This window comes from Dama dama, chromosome 5, assembly GCF_033118175.1.
Source record: "Dama dama isolate Ldn47 chromosome 5, ASM3311817v1, whole genome shotgun sequence".
NCBI lineage: Eukaryota > Metazoa > Chordata > Mammalia > Artiodactyla > Cervidae > Dama > Dama dama.
In genome coordinates, this window is record NC_083685.1 from 97,823,437 (window position 1) to 97,842,440 (window position 19,004).

Below are 19,004 nucleotides of genomic sequence, written 5' to 3' on the forward strand. Positions count from 1 at the left end.
AATGCTTCTGATCATTATTACTATTGTCTTAACTAGCCAGAAGTTAAAAAATATAGGTCTCCCACTCCGCTAAAAAAGATAAATGAGTTCATTCAGAAAAGACAAAAGTGAAAGAAAGCAAGTAAAGCGAGTAAGGTGGGGGCGGGGGTGGACTGAGTCTTGGACAGGAAAGGTGTGTTTTATTCCTGCATTCAGTGTTTTCCTCACACTTTGCACGGGGACAAGAGAAGCGGGGACCTGAAACTGACTTTATTTTCACAAACGTTAACTGAATATATATTCTTGGAATTAACCTACTGGGTGTAGAAGTTGCTCTAGGAATTGACGGAGAAATGCTGTGGAAGCCCACACCAGGGAAAGAGGGAGGGGCGGGGCACCCTTAGACTCCTCCTCTTCCTGCGGCGCATGCGGATGACGTGGATCTGCGCGCCAGAATTCGAGGCCCTGACGGACTGCGAGAAGTGCTACCACGTGCGTAAGGCTGCCGCGCGCGTTCGCAAACTCGGATACCCGTACAAACTGCACCCCGTAGCCACCCACGCCAAGCTTGTTTTGGGCGGCTGCAGGATCCCCACCAGGCAGAGCTGCGCGTAGCGGAGGCCTGCTTTCCTGCCTTAGTGCAGGCGTCCATTTGTGTTTGTTGGTTCATCCCCTCTCTAACAATTCATTCAACCACCGAAATAATCTGTTGGCGTCCAGTTTTATGTCAGGTACCATGCTGGTCTTTGGGGAGACAGCCCTGGTGTAGACAATCCTGTGTCTGTGCTCTTGGAGCGTCTGTTTCACTGGGAACGATAGACGAAAGTCAACTGGTTTAATATTCAAAATGATTTCGGGATGTAATCATTCCTGTGAAGGAACTATGGTATGGAGAACAACTGAGGCGTCTAACTTTAGAAGGGGTCATAAGGTAAATTCCCTGACGGTTCAGTGATTCAAACTGAGCGCTCTCACTGCCGAGGACCTTAGTTTAATCCCAGGTCGGGGAACTAGGATCCCACAAACCTCGGCAAAAAAATAAATAAAAATAAAAAATTTAAAAGATCGTTAGCATGGGGTAGGGGCTTAAAAAGGCCTTAAGATTCAAGATCTAGCAGGAGCACCCGTAGCTGAAATGAGATCTGTCCTGGAATTTGTCAGTCTACAAGTTTTTGAGATTTTTTGGGTTGATAAACCGAAAGGCTTCCCTGCTGGCTCCAACGGCAAAGAATCTGCCTGCAGTGCAGGAAACCAGGGTTTCATCCCTGGGTCAGGACGATCCCTGGAGGAGGGCATTGCTACCCACTTCAGTATTCTTGCTTGGAGAATCCCATAGACAGAAGAGCCTGGTGGACTGTGGTCCATAGGGTTGCAAAGAGTTGGACTCAACCTGGCATTCACACACCTGGGCTTTTGGCTTGAGCAATAGATTGGATAAGGGTTGTGTTAACTGAGATGGGAAATGGGAACTGAAGGTCTGGAGAACCGATAAATCAAAATTTCTATTTTGACCAAAGCAGGCTATCCTGTGTTTATGAGACTTCTCTGTGGCAATGTCAACTAAGCATTTGCATGTGCTAGTTTGGAGTTTCAGGGAGAGTCAAGAGTTGAATAAGTGAAGTGAAAGTCGCTCAGTTGTGTCCGAGTCTTTATAAGGTTATGAAATCTGTTGGTATATATCAACTCAAATTGTGTGAAATTGTAATTTTTAGTCAAAAATGGTTGAATGATGGCAGTTTCATTGGTTCAGTCTAAGAGATGATATTTAAAGCCACAGGTCTGAATGAAGTCACTTAAGAAGAGCATTTAGAAAGACAAAGGGCAGAGAACAAAAAGAAGAACAAAAAGAAAACAAAGGGCAGAGCCTCGGGCACCCACTGTTTAGAGGTGGAGCAGAAGAGTAGGAGCTTCCCTGGTGGCTCAGCTGTAAAGAGTCCACCTGCCAGTGCAGGAGATGTGGGTTCAATCCCTGGGCTGGTAAGAACCCCTGGAGAAGGAAATGGCGACCCACTCTAGGATTGTTGCCTCGGAAATCCATGGAGCCTTGTGGGCTACAGTCCATGATGTCATAAAGAGTCGGACATGACTGAGCGACTAAACAACAACAAGAAGAGTAGGAGCCAGCACAGATGACTGAGATGGAGCAACCAGAGGTAGAGGAATACCAGGAGAGTGTTGTCAGGAAGCCAAGAGAGGAGAGTGTTTTAAGAAGTAGGGAATGAGTAAGTCATGCTGCTGAGGGGTAGAATAAGGTAAGAAGTTAAGTGACCTCTAGATTGGCAACATTGTAATCTTCATTCAGTGACCTTGATAGAATAGTCAGATTCAGCCTTGAGTAAGTTAGATTTGAGATACCTGTGAGTTGTCCAAGTGAAGAAGTGAGGCAGTGAGCTTCCCACTTCTTTGGGAAGAGGCTTTGTACACCTGGGAGTGCTGTGTGCACGTGTGTGTGAGAGAGAGAGTGATCAGAGCTGAATGAATGGTGTGAATCAGAAGCTCTCCGCTCACATAGGAGGGAGGTGTCCCTCAGCACCGGAGCAGCAAGGAGGGCTTCAGAGTTGGTGCAACCTGTACTGACCTTGACAAATGGGAAAGCTTTGGATAGGATAGCATTAGTCATAGACATTCTAGGATGGGGCAAAGGAATGGTGGGGAGGCCAGGCAGTGTTTAGTGAGTAAAGCCAAGGTCCTTTTGAGAAGAAATGGGATCAGAAGTTGAAAAGTAGTTGGGGATAGACCTGGAGGGTCTTTGACTGTCAGGCTTTGCGTTTACCTTGAACAGGGACATAATATTTTGAAACATTGAAGTAGAGGAACTGTCGTTTGACTTTACTGGCCAGCCCAGTCCAGCTCATCCTTTAGGTTTACACTTAGATGCCACTTCCCTTAGGAAGTGTTTCCCACTCCCACCATGCTAGGTTTGTCCCTTCTCCAGGGGATCTTCCCAACCTGGGGATTGAACCAGGTCTCCTGTATTGCAGGCGGATTCTTTACCAGCAGAGCCACCAGGGAAGCCCTTCTGTTAGGAAGTCTTTCCCACTCCCACCGTGCTAGGTTGGTATCCCCAGTCCCCTGGCCTTGACCGTACTGGACTGGAAATGTCTGGATGCATTTATCCCTGAATGCCCCCACTACTTTCCCCCACCCCATCCCTAATGCCTCCAAAGCCTCAGCTGAACTGAACTTGAAACCAGTTCAACAGATAGGCTCTAGTTCATGTTTTTTTTTTAGGAACCTAACTCATCTTTCTAGCAAGGGACACCTGCAGAGATGTCCTCCGTCCTTCACTTCTATGTCCGCCCCTCTGGCCACGAGAGGGCAGCCTCTGAATACATTCAAAGGAAGCTGCAAAGGGAACTGCCAGAGCTGCAGGGTATCAAGACCGAGCAGTGCTACAATGTGAACTGGACAGGTTGGGCCAGTTACTGGATTCTTGGGCGAAGTACCAATCGCCAGCGGCAGTGTCCCAACGTCTCCTTGCCCTGTCTCCCTGCAGCTGAGTCCTTCCCGAGCAACAAGGAGATGAAGAAGCTGACATGGCTATTTGGCTGCCCCTTGTTACTAGACGATGTTGCTAAGGAGTCCTGGCTCAATCCTGGCCCCACAGACCTGCTGCTGGAGGTTGGACCCAGGCAAGTGTTTCAGCCTCGAGCAACTTGTTCCATGGTCCAGAGCCCTTCCAAACACTCTGCCACCCCTGCCACTCTCATGCCTCTTTCTCTTCTTGTGATCCTTGGGAGATTTGTTTTCCCTTCATCCCACTCCCCACTTAGAAGACTGAGCCAACTCCCAGGCTTGTTCTGGAAATATAACAAGTTGCATTCCTAGACATTGAAAATGAAACATTTTGATTCTGCAGGAACAGTTATGGTTTGATATGAATGATCTTTGAAAGCACGTTTCTCAGTGCCCAAGTCTAAGGCTGGAGGCCAGTGTTATGGGCGGGGATGGGGGTAGGGAGTGGAGGTTGGAGACTGGCTGGACAGCAGTGGGCAGGATCCACCTTCTCAGCTGGGGCTCAGGTCCTAACCATCTGGTCCTAATCAATCCACAGGCTGAACTTTTCCACCCCGACATCCAGCAACATCGTGTCAGTGTGCCAGGCTGCAGGGCTGGGGGCCGTGGACCGCGTGGAGCCAACCCGGCGCTACCTACTCTCGGTGAGACAGTAGGCAACCAGGTGGGGAACCAGAGGAGGAAGTGGGCGGAGATTGGGTCCTACAATCCAAGAAAATGATGAGAAGCAGGGGACGCAGTTTCTGATTTGAGGCCTGCCCTATTTGCAGCTTGTTCACTGCTTGAGGCCGCCTGGTCAAGAAGTAAATAGGACAGAAATCCAGCCTGTGCTCCTGTTTCTAATGTGTGCCTGCTGACAGGCACTCATGCCTGGAAGGGGCATCTTTTTCTAATCTGAGCAAAGGTGCTGGAGAGGCTAGCGTTGGGCTGGCCTTGTGTGGCTTGAAGGACCGAGGGTGGACCATTTTGTCCGTTCTTCAACCCTGTACCCCTTGCCCTCGGTGTGTGTCTCCACCCCTAGTTTGCCCACCCACCTTCAGCTGACCTGGAGGCCATTGCCCTGGCTACCCTGCAAGACCGGATGACGGAGCAGCGCTTCCCCCAGCCCATCCAGAGCTTCTCTTCAGGGTGTATCCCAGCACCCCTGAGCGGCCCAATTGACATACTGGCTGAGGGCCGGTCTGCCCTGGAGAAAGCCAACCAGGAGCTAGGTAAGCAGGGGTCCCTGAAGGAAGGCCTAGGCCAGCGGAGTAAGGGTGCAGTGTCCCACAACCAGCTTCTCTGGGGTTGTCTCCTAGGTCTGGCCCTAGACTCCTGGGACCTGGATTTCTACACCAAGCGCTTCCAGGAGCTGCAGCGCAACCCCAGCATTGTGGAAGTCTTTGACTTGGCTCAGTCCAATAGGTGGGGAGGGATGGGGACATTCTGGTGTCTGAATCTGTGGAGGTTAGAAGAGATGATCATAGTGGACCCTCCATGGCTCTCTCTTGGCCCAAGAAAGTGAAAGTGTTAGTTACTTAGTCATGTCCGACTCTTGGTGACCCTATGGGCCATAGCCTGCAGGCTCCTCTGTCCATGAGATTTCCCTGGCAAGAATACTGGAGTGGGTTGCCATGCCCTCCTCCAGGGGATCTTCCTGACCCAGGGACTGAACCCACATCTCTTATGTCTCCTGAATTGGCAGGTGGGTTTTTTACCACTATCGTGACTTCTTGGCTTAGGGGCCTCCCTGAGTCTGAGTGCCTGAGTTCCCCATCCATCCAATAGTCTGCATCACATCTTGGTTTTATCTTCACTCTGGATCAGGATAATCCACAATGACAGACCATTGGAAGCTTATGACTTTCTGAAATGTGCTTTGACCTCTGACTGTTATTCTGCCTTTTATGCTGGTGAGGAGAAAAGGTGGCAAGGCCTGAGACATGACCCATGTTTCCGCCCTGCTCTCCCCTCCCCACATCGTCCCGGCAGCGAGCACAGCCGACACTGGTTCTTCAAGGGTCGACTCCACGTGGATGGACAGGAGCTCCCACACTCGCTGTTTGAGTCCATCATGAGCACCCAGGCATCCTCCAACCCCAACAATGTCCTCAAGTTCTGTGACAACAGCAGGTGGGTAGTGCCCTTGGCTGGGCACAGGGGACAGGGTGCCCCAGGCTCCACTGGGGTAAGTGCAGATCCCAGCAAGGAAGCCAGGCCCAGAACGATGTGTTCACAGCGCCATCCAGGGGAAGGAAGTCCGATTCTTGCAGCCCAAGGACCCCACACGGCCAAGCTCCTTCCAGCAACGTCAGGGGCTGAGACATGTTGTCTTCACAGCAGAGACACACAACTTCCCCACAGGTGAGCTGAGTCCCCAAGAGGGAAGGTGAGATCAGAGTGTAGGGAGGGGCAAAGGTCCCAGCCCCCCTCACCCTGGGGACCAGCAGGTTGACTGCATGTCCTTATTTTCAGTGGCGTGGTCAGTGGCGGACCTTGCTCTTCAATAGCCATACCTCTCCCTCTCTCTTCACAGGAGTAGCCCCCTTCAGTGGTGCAACCACTGGCACAGGGGGCCGGATCCGAGATGTCCAGTGCACAGGCCGAGGGGCCCACGTGGTGGCTGGCACTGCTGGCTACTGCTTTGGAAACCTGCACATCCCAGGTCCCATCTCTTTGCTCTCTACCCAGATGCCTCCTCCTGGCAGGCACTGGACACTTTTATCTCCTAAGTTAAGCGGTCATCATGGGCACCTTTTCTTGGGAGAAAGGGCTCTAGAGTAGCTGGCCTTTCCCCAGCCATGGTCATGAGGACAATAGGCCAAGAGAGACCTACGTCTCGCTTTGCAGAACTACAATTTTCTTAAACAAAAACAACCTAATACAGAGTTGGACGTTTGACCATCAACTGCCCCCAAAATCCAATTTCTTAGAAAGTGTTAAGAACTCTGATCCCAAGAATCAGACTCTTCCTAAAGGGTCCTGGCTCGTCTGACTTCCATCTTTACTGTCCATTCATCTTCCTCTTTCCTACCCAGGTTACAGTATGCCCTGGGAGGATCCAAGCTTCCAGTATCCAGGAAACTTTGCCCGACCCCTGGAGATTGCCATTGAGGCCAGTAACGGGGCTTCTGATTACGGCAACAAGTTTGGGGAACCAGTGCTTGCTGGTGAGCCTGGAGGGTGTAGGGGACTGTTATCTTTGACGTGGATATTAGTCCCAGAGGCAGGGTGGGGTGTGTGACCCAGTAAGCTCTGAGGCGCCTGGTTGACTAGATCCTGTGCCCTCTCCCTTTGACGTCCACGTTCCAGGCTTTACCCGCTCCTTGGGCCTTCAGCTCCCGGACGGCCAGCGGCGTGAGTGGATCAAGCCCATCATGTTTAGTGGAGGCATTGGGTCCATGGAAGCTGAGCATGTGAGCAAGGAGCCCCCAGAGCCAGGTAAGAGCCCCCCACCTCTCTCCAGGTCCCACCAGCTGTCTCCCCAGCACATGGCTCCTGCAGGGGTGGAATCTCAGCGGTTTGTTTTGTATCTCCTGGCTCCTGGCTCTTCTCCTCTGGACAGGCTTTTAAGGCAGGGTAGGGCTTTATGCCAGTTGGGCAGGCTCAGTCTGTGAGGCCTCTGTCCTTTCCCCAGTTGACTTCTCCTTGGCAGGGGCCCACCCTGCTGAGTCAAGGCAGCCAGTGTTTTACCCAGCACCTCCGTTTTTATCTGCAAGTTCAGTTCAGTTGGTCAACATTTACTGAGGGCCCATTGGGTGCTGAGCACCGTGCTAGGACCTGTGGTAGAATCAAGATAAAGGCTGGGTGCCATTTATTGAATGGGTGACCAGTCACATGGCTCAGAATTTAAAAAGCAAAGAAAGATTTTACAGTGAAAACTCGGCTCTCCCTGACCTCCAGCCACCCAGTTTCCCTCCCTAGAGATAAGCAATGTTAATTGGTTATTCTTGTACCCTGCCAGAAGTACTTCCTGCATACATTAACAGACCCATGTGTATATTTGCCTCCTCTGTTAAAACAACTAGCATGTGTACACACTTTTTTTTGGCTGTGCCACACGGCTGATGGGATTTTAGTTTTCCAATGAGGGATTGAACCCAGGGCCCCAGAAGTGAGAGCATAGAGTCTTCACCATTGGACTGTCAGGGAATTCCCCACCTATTTTTTTTTAATAACCGTTTTATTCAGATATAATTCATGTACCATAAAGTGTGCCCTTTTAAAGTGTATAAGTTAGTGTTTTTAGTATATTCACAAAGTTGTGCCTTAATCACTACTGATTCTGGAACATTTTCATCACCCCCAGAAAGAAACCCTGTACTCACAAGCAGTCACTCCCCATGCTCCTTCTTTTGGCCTCTGGAAACCTGTAATCTATTTTCTATCTCTAAAGATTTCCCTGTTATAAATGTGTTTGGCCTCTTTCACTTAACATGATGTCTTTATTCGTATTATAGTATGTATCAGTACTTCTTTCCTTTTTATGGCTGAATAATATTAATATTCTGTTATGTACCTGTAACATTTTGTTTATCCATTTATCAGTTGGTAGACAAGTGGGTTGTTTCTGCTTTTTGGCTAATTATGATTAATGCTGCTATAAATAATTGTGTACAAGTTTTATTTTGTATTTATGTTGTTATTTCTCAAGTACGTAACTAGGAGTAGACTTGCTAGGTCTCATGATAACTGTACTCAGTCTTTTAAAAAAACCTACCACAATGTTTTCCAAAGCAGATGCACCATTTTACATTCCCCTCAGCAGTGTGTGAGGGTTCCAGTTTCTCTAGATTCTCATCAACACTTATTATTATCTATCTCTTTGATTATAGCCATCAGAATGCATATGAAGTATCAATAGTATCTCATGGTGGTTTGGGTTTGCATTTCCCTAAGGACTCATGATGTTAAGCATCTTTCCATGTCTGTTGACTATTCCTATGTCTTTGTTGGAGAAATATCTGTTAAGCCCCTTTGCTCACTTTTAAATTGGATTATTTGCCTTTTTTTTATGGAGTTCTAAGAGTTCTTTGTGTATTCTAGATACTGACCATTTATCAGGTAGATACATGATTTGCAAGTATTCTCTTCCATTCTGTGGGTTGTCTTTTTACTTTTTTCATGGTGTCCCCTGAATCACAAATGTTTTTAATTTTGGTAAATATAGTTTGTTTATTTTTGTTTTGTGGCTTTTGGCTTTACAGTGCCATGACTCAGAAACCATTGCCTGAGTCAAGGTCACCTGGATTGACTTCTATATTCTCTTGTAATACTTTCTAGCTTTTATCTCTTATATTTAGGTCTCTGAAGCATTTTGAAGTTTGTATATGGTATGAAGTAGGGATCCAATTTCCTTATTTGACATGTGATTATCCAGTTGTTCTAACAACCCTTTTTGAAAAAAACCTTTTAGCTCTGTGGTAAGTTTAAAAGCAGAAAATATGAGTCCTTTAATTTAGTTCTTTTTCAAGATTGTCTTGGCTTTGTTCTAGGTCCCTCAGATTTCTGTATAAATTTTAGGGTCATCTGGTCCATTTCTTTGAAAAAGGTGGCTGATTGTGTTGACTTGAAGATCACTTTGGGGAGTATTGCCATCATAACAATATTAAGTCTTCCAATCTATAAACATCAGATCTTTTTCAGTTTATTTAGGCATACTAAGGTATTTCATAATTTTCAGTGTATAAGTCTTACATTTCTATTAAGTTTATTCCTAAGTATTTTATTCTTATTGATGGGGTTCTAAGTGGGTGTATATACATCTGTACCTTGCTTTTTTCCAGCTTAGCAATATGCTTGGAAATCATTTCATACTGATGAAATCACTTTACTTCATTATATTCATATGTAATTTTCTTTGCAGTGGCTTAGTTTTTTACTGTATGGCTTATACCATAATTTATTTAACCAGTTCTCTGTTATTAGCATGTAGATTATTTCTTGTCTTTAGTAACACAGATAATGCTATTGTTTAAGTTTGTTCGTTGGCAATTTTGCACCTGTGAATAATTGGAGGGTAAATTCCTTGGAGTGTATTTAACTCAATGAATGTTAACAGATACCTCTAATGTTGCCTTCCCTTTATCCTCACCCTGCTTCCTACTTGTACTTACTGTCCTTCCCTGAGTGCTCTGATTCAGCCCTCCTTCCTCACAGGCATGGATGTCGTGAAGGTGGGGGGTCCTGTCTACAGGATTGGAGTTGGGGGCGGAGCTGCTTCGTCTGTGCAGGTAAGTGGGAATAGCCCAGATGCCAACTCCATGATCTCTCAGGGCCCCATGCATGGGTGGGGTGTGAGCTCCAAGCCCCTCTGAACTGAGCTATGCCATCTGTCCCCGCAGGTACAGGGAGACAATGCCAGCGACCTGGATTTTGGGGCTGTGCAGCGGGGAGACCCGGAGATGGAACAGAAGATGAACCGTGTGATCCGGGCTTGTGTGGAGGCCCCTGGGGGAAACCCCATCTGCAGCCTTCATGACCAGGGTGCTGGTGGCAATGGTGAGAAAGGGGGTTGGGACAAGGGACCGGGCCTACCTGGTCTCTGCTTGGTTCAGTTTAGGGAGAGGCTCAGCAATCAGTTTAGGTTGAGGATCTGCAATCAACCTGCCAGCTCAGGGTCCCATTCTCCACCCACTACACATTCTGAACAGACCCAGGGTTAAGGATGGCAGCCTGCTGCCATGGGATAGTTGGTGGAGAGGGTGCAGCAGCGGTTCAAACAGCAATGCATGGAATTAAGGGCTCCTTGGGAGGCTGGGAATGGCCTTTTGTTTGCCCGGTGCTGACCGTGGCCTTGTGAGCACCTCTCCTGGGAATGCCCCCACCAGGTAATGTCCTAAAGGAGCTAAGTGACCCAGCTGGAGCCATCATTCACACCAGCCGCTTCCAGGTGGGTCGTCCTCCATGAAATCTGCCCGCCTCCCTGCCCCTGCCAGTCCCAGCAGCCCCACCCATCTGCCCCTCACTCCCAGCAAGATCATACGACTTGGGAGCACCCGCTGACCCTTCCTTTTCGTTCTCCCTCATGGATGTGCAGCTGGGGGACCCAACCCTGAATGCCCTGGAAATCTGGGGGGCCGAGTACCAGGAGTCAAACGCGCTTCTGCTGAGGCCCTCTGACCGGGACTTCCTGAGTCGTGTCAGCGCCCGGGAACGCTGCCCAGTCTGCTTTGTGGGCACCATCACTGGAGACAGGAGAGTGAGTTGGCCCGGGGAGTCGGTAGTAGGCACTGTAGGTGGACTTGAGCTGCCAAGTCCAGGAAAGAGATGAGCACAGGGGAGCCGTGGGGAATAGCATGTAGGCTGAGGGGGCAGGGGGCTCAATAGGAGAAGCCAGATGGGGTGGAAAGAGCACTTCTGCCGTGCTTTCTAGAAGTGTTCACTCCCTGTTGGTGGTCATAGCCTCACCCCCTCTGGGTGGTGTCCCTTTGGTCTACAGATAGTGCTGGTGGATGATCGGGAGTGGCCTACGGGCACAGGTGGTCAGGAGGATGCGCCCCCCACTCCTCCCTCAACCCCTGTGGACCTGGACCTGGACTGGGTGCTGGGCAAGATGTCCCGGAAGGTACGTGAGGGCAGGAGGCGTCTCCCTTCCCTGGCCCGTCTCCACCCTCCGCCCCACATGTGCTTTGTCACCTGTATGCCCAGCGCTCCGCCCCAGTGCTCACACCCCTGTTGCCATCTGTGTTGCAGGAGTTCTTCCTCCAGCGGAGTCTCCCCTTGCTGCAGCCTCTGACTCTGCCCCCAGGGCTGAGCGTGCGCCAGGCCCTGGCGCGGGTCCTCAGGCTGCCTGCCGTGGCCAGCAAGCGCTACCTCACCAACAAGGTCCTCCCTGCACCCTGCTCCACCCCCTTAGCCCTCTGCACCCCTCCCTCTGCTCGCACACCCCAGGAATGGCTGCGGGGGTCCACCAGGGAGGGAGAAGGGTCAGGACAGAGGCCTGGTCCCCTGCTGCCCACCCCCCGAGTCTTGCGTGTTCAGGGTGATCCAGGCCGCTCCCTTGTCCCTGGGCCTCTGGCCAGCTCCCCCTGGTTCCGCAGGTGGACCGTTCTGTGGGCGGCCTGGTGGCCCAGCAGCAGTGTGTGGGACCCCTGCAGACCCCTCTGGCAGATGTGGCGGTTGTGGCACTGAGTCACCAGGAGCTTGTAGGGGCCGCCACAGCCCTGGGAGAGCAGCCAGTAAAGAGCCTGCTGGACCCCAAGGTTGCCGCCCGGCTGGCTGTGGCCGAAGCCCTCACCAACCTGGTGTTTGCTCTGGTCACCGACCTCCAGGTGAGTCCCCTGTGGCTTCTGGCCTGGAACTCCAGGCCTGTGGGACACAACCACATTGACCATCCACTTACTTGCTGGCCTCCAGCCTCCCTACACCATGCTTTTTTCTCTCTAATGCAAGTCTGCACTTCCCAGGATGTGAAATGCAGCGGGAACTGGATGTGGGCAGCCAAGCTCCCAGGGGAGGGTGCAGCTCTGGCTGATGCCTGTGAGGCTATGGTGGCAGTGATGGCGGCCCTGGGTGTAGCAGTGGACGGTGGCAAGGACTCCCTCAGCATGGCTGCCCGGGTTGGCTCTGAAACCGTGCGGGCTCCTGGTGAGGTCTGGGTGCCAGGGGGCAAGGGGCAGGCCTGTGGGCCTGGACTCCACCTCACATGCTTACGCCTTGCTCTGCAGGGTCACTGGTCATCTCAGCCTATGCTCTCTGCTCAGACATTACAGCCACTGTGACCCCAGACCTCAAGCGTCCTGGAGGGAGAGGTATGGTTTCTTTCCCATCCTTCATGTGTTGTGTATTCACAGCCCAGTCCTTTGTTTGGGGTCTGCTTAGTGAGTGCTCAGGTCGTCTCAGCACTGGGGCTGTGGTGCCTTCCGGGGCTGATGATTGGGGTGTCTTACCACATCCTGAGAGCCTCAGTGACCCTGCATGGCAGAACGGGTTCTCCTGAGCCAATGGTCTCCCCTCCACCATCCCTGTCCTCCCAGGCCACCTGCTCTACGTGCCTCTGAGTCCTGGGCAGCACCGGCTGGGAGGCACGGCTCTGGCTCAGTGCTTCTCCCAGCTTGGCGAGCAGCCTCCTGACCTGGATGTTCCCGAGAACTTGGTGCGAGCCTTCAACATCACCCAGGGGCTGCTGAAAGGTGAGTGGGGTCCTGGGGGAGATGCTCCTTGTGGCTGACATGGGAAAACAGGCGGTCATCAGCTGAGCCTGTGAGAGTGGGGCAAGAGGGATCTGATCCCTTTCTCTCTGGTTCTCTGATGTAAGCCCACATTCTCACACTTACCCTCTCCTGACTGTCCAGAAATGGGGTTGGGGCCGCCAGGTTTGGCTCTCAACATGGCTAAGCATTTTTCTCCTTCCTCCAGACCGCCTTCTCTGCTCAGGTCATGATGTCAGTGATGGAGGTCTCATCACTTGCCTGCTAGAGATGGCCTTTGCTGGGAATTGTGGGATAGAGGTGGACATCCCTGCGCCTGGGGTCGATGGTGAGGTCTAGATTCGAGCAGAGCTGCCAGTCCCCATCCTACGGACCCTGTGTCCCTCATTTAAAGATTGGAGTGTCCCCAACTCCTTCTCTCCTGAGTCTCCTGTTGTCTTTTCTGATTACTGAGCCAGGTGACATTTCTGTTCCTAACTGCACCCCTGAGAGAGCCTCGCCCCACCCTGATCCCTGCCTTTGTTCATACGTACCCCCCGACTCCACCTCTGAGTCCCTGCCAGTACCCCAGTCACCTTGACGCCTCTGTTATCTCCCAGTGCTGCCGGTGCTGTTCACCGAGGAGCCAGGCCTGGTGCTGGAGGTGCAGGAGCCAGACCTGGCCCAAGTGCTTCTACGTTACCGGAATGCTGGCCTCCATTGCCTAGAGCTGGGCCTCACAGGTGACACGGGGCCCCACGCCACGGTGAGGAAGTGAAGAGTGCCAGGCCTGCACAGGGCGGGTTGTGGTTCGCCTCTGCCAGCCTTGGAGGCACCCAAGGTGGACGTCCTGAAAGATTTGCACCCCCTACCCAGGTCCGGGTGTCGGTGAACAGGACGGTGGTTCTGGAGGAACCTGTTGGGCAGCTACGAGCCCTCTGGGAGGAGACCAGTTTCCAGTTGGACCGGCTACAGGCAAAACCACACTGTGTGGCCCAGGAAGAGCTAGGGCTGAGGGAGCGGGCAGGGCCCACCTACTGCCTGCCGCCTACCTTTCCCAGAGCATCCATACCTTGCGAGCCTGGTGAGGGAGTGTGTGTAGAGGCTTGGCTTCCCTGGCACTGTGGGCCTTGGGGAGGAGCCTAGAGCCTGGACGTGGGGTCCTGCCCTGGACAAGGTGTCTAGGGGGCTGGGGTGCAGAGGTAGCCCTCTGACCCAAGGACACTCCTGCTCCTCCCCTAGGTGGTCCTGCCCCCCGAGTTGCCATCATTCGGGAAGAGGGCAGTAATGGAGACCGGGAGATGGCAGATGCCTTCCACTTGGCTGGATTCGAGGTGAGCGGGCTGCCTGGTGGGGCCAGGGCTGGACTCAGGCCATGGGCCTTCTGATGCTGCCCCTCCCCCTCCTGCCAGGTGTGGGATGTGACCATGCAGGACCTGTGCTCTGGAGCCATCGGGCTGGACACGTTCCGCGGCGTGGCCTTTGTGGGCGGCTTCAGCTACGCGGACGTCCTGGGCTCTGCCAAAGGTGGGCATGGGGCCTCTGCTCACCCCCTCCCCCACCTTCCTAAGACCTGCCTTAGCTCCCTCTTCCCTGCCTGAGAACTGGCCTCTCACCTCCATGAGGCTGGCCAGGAGCCAGCAAAGACCTGCAGGTAGCTTAATGAGGCCAGGGGGCTGGTTGCCACTCTGTCAGATGCGGCAGCTGCCGCTCAGCATGGCCAGGTCTTTATGTTTTTCATGAGAAACCCAAAAATCCCAGTTAAATGTTAGGCGACTAAATAAAAAAAATTTGAAAATGCTCTGCTGGCTAAGCAGAAAGCTCGTCCTGGGCCATCTTAGGCCCAGGAGTTGGCAACACCTGTTTCAAGCAGGTAAACCTTCTTCCCTGATGTTCGCCCAGAGCTCCTCAGAGTGGGGGAGATCCTGGGCGAGTGTTAACAGGGCACACTACGACGGAAAGATGACAGTCCCCCCTCACTCCGGGTCTCACCCCAGCTTCCTGTTCCCTCCTAGGCTGGGCAGCTGCTGTGACCTTTAACCCGCGGGCTGGGGCTGAGATGAAGCGCTTCCGGCAGCGGCCAGACACCTTCAGCCTGGGCGTGTGTAACGGCTGTCAGCTGCTGGCCCTGCTGGGCTGGGTGGGAGGCGGTTCCAGTGAGGAGGCAGTGGAGATGTGCCAGGAGTCCTGGCCGGCCCGGCCCGGCCTCCTGCTGCACCACAACCTGTCTGGGCGCTTTGAGTCTCGCTGGACCAGCGTGCGCGTGGGGCCCGGGCCAGCCCTGATGCTGCGAGGGATGGAGGGCGCGGTGCTGCCCGTGTGGAGCGCTCACGGGGAAGGTCAGGCTCCAGGGAGGCCTGAGGGCCAGGGTAGGGGGAGGGCATGGGGGAGCTTGCTCTCACATCCCTTGTCCCCTCTTCATCACAGGTTACATGGCATTTTCTTCTCCAGAACTCCAAGCCCAGATGGAGGCCAGGGGCTTGGCTCCACTGCACTGGGCAGATGATGACGGGAACCCCACGGAACAGTACCCCCTGAATCCCAATGGCTCCCCAGGGGGTGTCGCTGGTGTCTGCTCCCCTGATGGCCGCCACTTGGCCCTCATGCCTCACCCGGAGCGGTCTGTGAGGCCTTGGCAGTGGGCCTGGCGACCTCCTCCATTTGACACTCTAACCACCTCCCCCTGGCTCCAGCTCTTCATCAATGCCCGGAACTGGACCCGGGAAGGCAGCTGCTAAGCAGGCCGGGAGGCCCCGTGGTTCGTACCCAGGGTATCTTTAGAAGTACCTCATCAGTTCAGTTCAGTTCAGTTCAGTCATGTCCGACTCTTTGCAACCCCATGAACTGCAGCACGCCAGGCCTCCCTGTCCATCACCAACTCCTGGAGTTTACCCAAACTCATGTCCATTGAGTCGGTGATGCCATCTAACCATCTCATCCTCTGTTGTCCCCTTCTCCTCCTGCCCTCAGTCTTTCCCAACATCAGGGCCTTTTCAGATGAGTCAGCTCTTCGCATCAGGTGGCCGAAGTATTGGAGTTTAAGCTTCAACATCAGTCCTTCCAATGAACACCCAGGACTAATTTCCTTTAGGATGGACTGGTTGGATCTCCTTGCAGTCTAAGGGACTCTCAAGAGTCTTCTCCAACACCACAGTTCAAAAGCATCAATTCTTCAGCGCTCAGCTTTCTTTATAGTCCAACTCTCACATCCATACATGACCACTGGAAAAACCATAGCCTTGACTAGACGGACCTTTGTTGATAAAGTAATGTCTCTGCTTTTTTATATGCTGTGTAGGTTGGTCATAACTTTCCTTCCAAGGAGTAAGTGTCTTTTGATTTCATGGCTGCAATCACCACCTGCAGTGATTTTGGAGCCCCAAAAAATAAAGTCAGCCACTGTTTCCCCATCTATTTGCCATGAAGTGATGGGACCGGATGCCATGATCTTAGTTTTCCGAATGTTGAGCTTTAAGCCAACTTTTTCACTCTCCTCTTTCACTTGCATCAAGAGGCTCTTTAGTTCTTCTTCACTTTCTGCCATAAGGGTGGTGTCATCTGCATATCTGAGGTTATTGATATTTCTCCTGGCAATCTTGATTCCAGTTTATGCTTCATCCAGCCCAGCATTTCTCATGATGTACTCTGCATATAAGTTAAATAAGCAGGGTGACAATATACAGCCTTGACATACTCCTTTTCCTATTTGGAACCAGTCTGTTGTTCCATGTCCAGTTCTAACTGTTGCTTCCTGACCGGCATACAGGTTTCTCAAGAGGCAGGTCAGGTGGTCTGGTATTCCCATCTCTTTCAGAATTTTCCACAGTTCATTGTGATCCACACAGTCAAAGGCTTTGGCATAGTCAATAAAGCAGAAATAGATGTTTTTCTGGAACTCTCCTGCTTTTTTGATGATCCAGCAGATGTTGGCAATTTGATCTCTGGTTCCTCTGCCTTTCTAAAACCAGCTTGAACATCTGGAAGTTCACTATTCACGTATTGCTGAAGCCTGGCTTGGAGAATTTTGAGCATTACTCTAAGCATGTCAGATGAGTGCAATTGTGTGGTAGTTTGAGCATTCTTTGGCATTGCCTTTCTTAGGGATTAGAATGAAAACTGACCTTTTCTAGTCCTGTGGCCACTGCTGAGTTTTCCAAATTTGCTGGCATATTGAATGCAGCACTTTCACAGCATCAGGTACCTCATATTCCCAAATGTGTCTTGAACAGACAAGGACCAAAATGCCAAAAAAAGACCTCAGCTAATTTTATTAATCTGCCTCCCTTTGTCTTACGATGTTGGATCTGTTTTAGTCCTGTTCTTGGTGGGCCCAGGAAGCATCATGTGCTTCAGAGAAAGAGCCTATCTGGGAAGTTAGGATGCATGCAGGCTGGGGGTTTCCATTGCCCCACTTCACTGCACCACGTCACTCGTGTCACTTTTCTGGGGTTGGAGGGGATATCCTGTGTCCCATCCCCCTATCATCAGGGTTTAAGGGGATGGGGGTGGGCAAAAACATACAAGTCAGGACCTAAGCATTCTCATCTGAAAGGCAGCTGAAGCTTTCTTTTTAAATGGATTCTTGAAATGCAGCACTGTGCTAAGTGGTAACAGACTTTGGCAGCTTCTCTGACAGTGTTTCTTGCTGTATCAGGGGTTGCCCTGGTGCAGCCTCTGAATTCAGTATTCCTGATTTTTGCTTCTCCTAATTTAGCAGCTCCCTTCCTGACAGAAATGGTCAGCACTCTTATCCCCCTGCACTGAGCCTTTAATATTCCTTCCTTCCTTCATTCCATTCATGTTCAATGATTCGCAACAGTGCCACACACTGTCAGTGCTGCCAGGGACCTTATAGTCCAACAGGATCTGTATGTGGTGTGTATATATACACAACAGACTATTATAGCTGCAAGAAAGAAGGAAATCCTGCCATTTGCAACATGGATGGACCTCAAAGGCATGAAACTAAGTGAATAAGAGAAAGACAAGTACTGTATGATCTCACTTATATGTAGAATCTAAAAGAAGTTGAACTCATAGAAACAGACTAGAATGGAGGGTGGGGGGAAAGGGAATGTTGGTCAAAGGGTACAAACTTCTAGATTATTTGATGAATAACCTCTGGGGATCTAATGTACAGTATGGTGATTGCAGTTAATAACTGTTGTGTACCTGAAAGTTGCTGTTAAGAGTAAATCTTAAAAATAGTAATTATGTGATGTAGGTATTCGTGGGCATGCTAAGTCACTTCAGTCATTTCCGACTCTTTGTGACTCTGTGGACTGTAACCCACCAGGCTCCTCTGTCCATGGGATCCTCCAGGCAAGAATACTGGAGTGGGTTGCCATGCCATCTTCCAGGGTATCTTCTCGACCCAGGGATCGAACCTTCGTCTCTTGTCTCCAGCATTGGCAGGCGAGTTCTTTATTGCCACCTGGGAAGCCCAGGTGTGAGGTATGGTGGTAATCATTTGCTTGTGTCTCAAGTCAATACATTGTACACCTTAAACTCACATAATGTAATGTCAGTTATATCTCAATAAAACAAACAAAAAAATACCTGTATATGGCACCTACCATGAACCAAGCATATGCTAGGCATTTATATGTATCTAAGTTATTTTTCATAAGAGTTCAGCAAGGTACTTGATAGCCCCCTCCCCCCTTTTTAAAACAAAGGAAGAATTAAGGTTAAATAAATTGCAACATCTGCTTCCTACTGTCCTAAAGTCACATTTCCGGGAGGCAGCATTGTCAGGACTTCTTGCTGACAGCCATCCTTGCTTGTTTGTCCAGAGAAGTGTATGTAGAAGTTTCTCATGACTGCTGTGACTGTCCTGTTACACAGCTCCCTAAGTAGCTCACCATCTTGGAAGTTTCACCAAGGGAATTCTTTGGTGGTCCATGAGAGCAGGAACTCCCTTTCTGCCCTCCACTGTATCCTAACACCTAGCACAATGCCTTTCACTTACATGGTGCTCAATAAATACATATTGAACAAATGAATAAATAAGAATGTTAAAATTAGTCAAGGTTGATATTTTTTCCCTTAATAGAAGAGTGAACTTAATGAATTGAGTTTATGGGTAGTTTTGTTTTGCAAGCCTTCAATCATTTCCCCTTTTTACTTCCTTTCTTCAAAGTCGCAAGCTTGGCTGATTCATGTCAATGTATGACAAAGCCTACTGCAATGTTGTGAAATGGTTGGCCTCCAACTAATAAAAATAAATGAAAAAAAAAAAAGTCGCAAGCTCTTGTCATTGTGTCAAATGAAGGACAATATATGCATGTGTTGGGGCAGATGCGGGGGTGGGGTGGGGTGGAGAGATGGGGAGAACCAGTAAGTCTTTCTTAATTTAACATCTGCCTAGCAGGCAACAGCCCCCTTCAGTTTCACAGA

The 19,004-nt window shown here is 50.8% G+C and overlaps 1 protein-coding gene across 4 annotated transcripts; it reads left to right on the top strand.

Annotated features, from left to right (window-relative positions):
• The first annotated feature begins 416 nt into the window (after window positions 1–416).
• Window positions 417–18,839, top strand: PFAS (phosphoribosylformylglycinamidine synthase). Of its 4 annotated transcripts, none has more exons than XM_061143438.1 (29): window positions 417–471; window positions 2,961–3,033; window positions 3,211–3,391; window positions 3,476–3,611; window positions 4,034–4,139; window positions 4,517–4,706; window positions 4,794–4,899; window positions 5,467–5,607; window positions 5,714–5,838; window positions 6,011–6,139; window positions 6,513–6,644; window positions 6,787–6,915; window positions 9,634–9,707; window positions 9,819–9,975; window positions 10,305–10,366; window positions 10,514–10,675; window positions 10,916–11,041; window positions 11,170–11,301; window positions 11,517–11,747; window positions 11,883–12,063; window positions 12,144–12,227; window positions 12,453–12,608; window positions 12,835–12,954; window positions 13,226–13,371; window positions 13,482–13,689; window positions 13,848–13,939; window positions 14,018–14,132; window positions 14,621–14,944; window positions 15,033–18,839. In XM_061143438.1, exons 3-29 carry the CDS (start codon window positions 3,250–3,252, stop codon window positions 15,341–15,343), a joined length of 4,017 nt encoding a protein of 1,338 aa, XP_060999421.1. In that variant the 5' UTR covers window positions 417–471; window positions 2,961–3,033; window positions 3,211–3,249; the 3' UTR covers window positions 15,344–18,839. The 4 variants fall into 4 exon arrangements, with proteins under 4 accessions (XP_060999421.1, XP_060999422.1, XP_060999423.1 ...); XM_061143437.1 differs by lacking the exon at window positions 417–471 and adding an exon at window positions 494–710; XM_061143439.1 differs by lacking the exon at window positions 2,961–3,033 and having other exon boundaries at window positions 428–471.
• The last annotated feature ends 165 nt before the right edge of the window (window positions 18,840–19,004 follow it).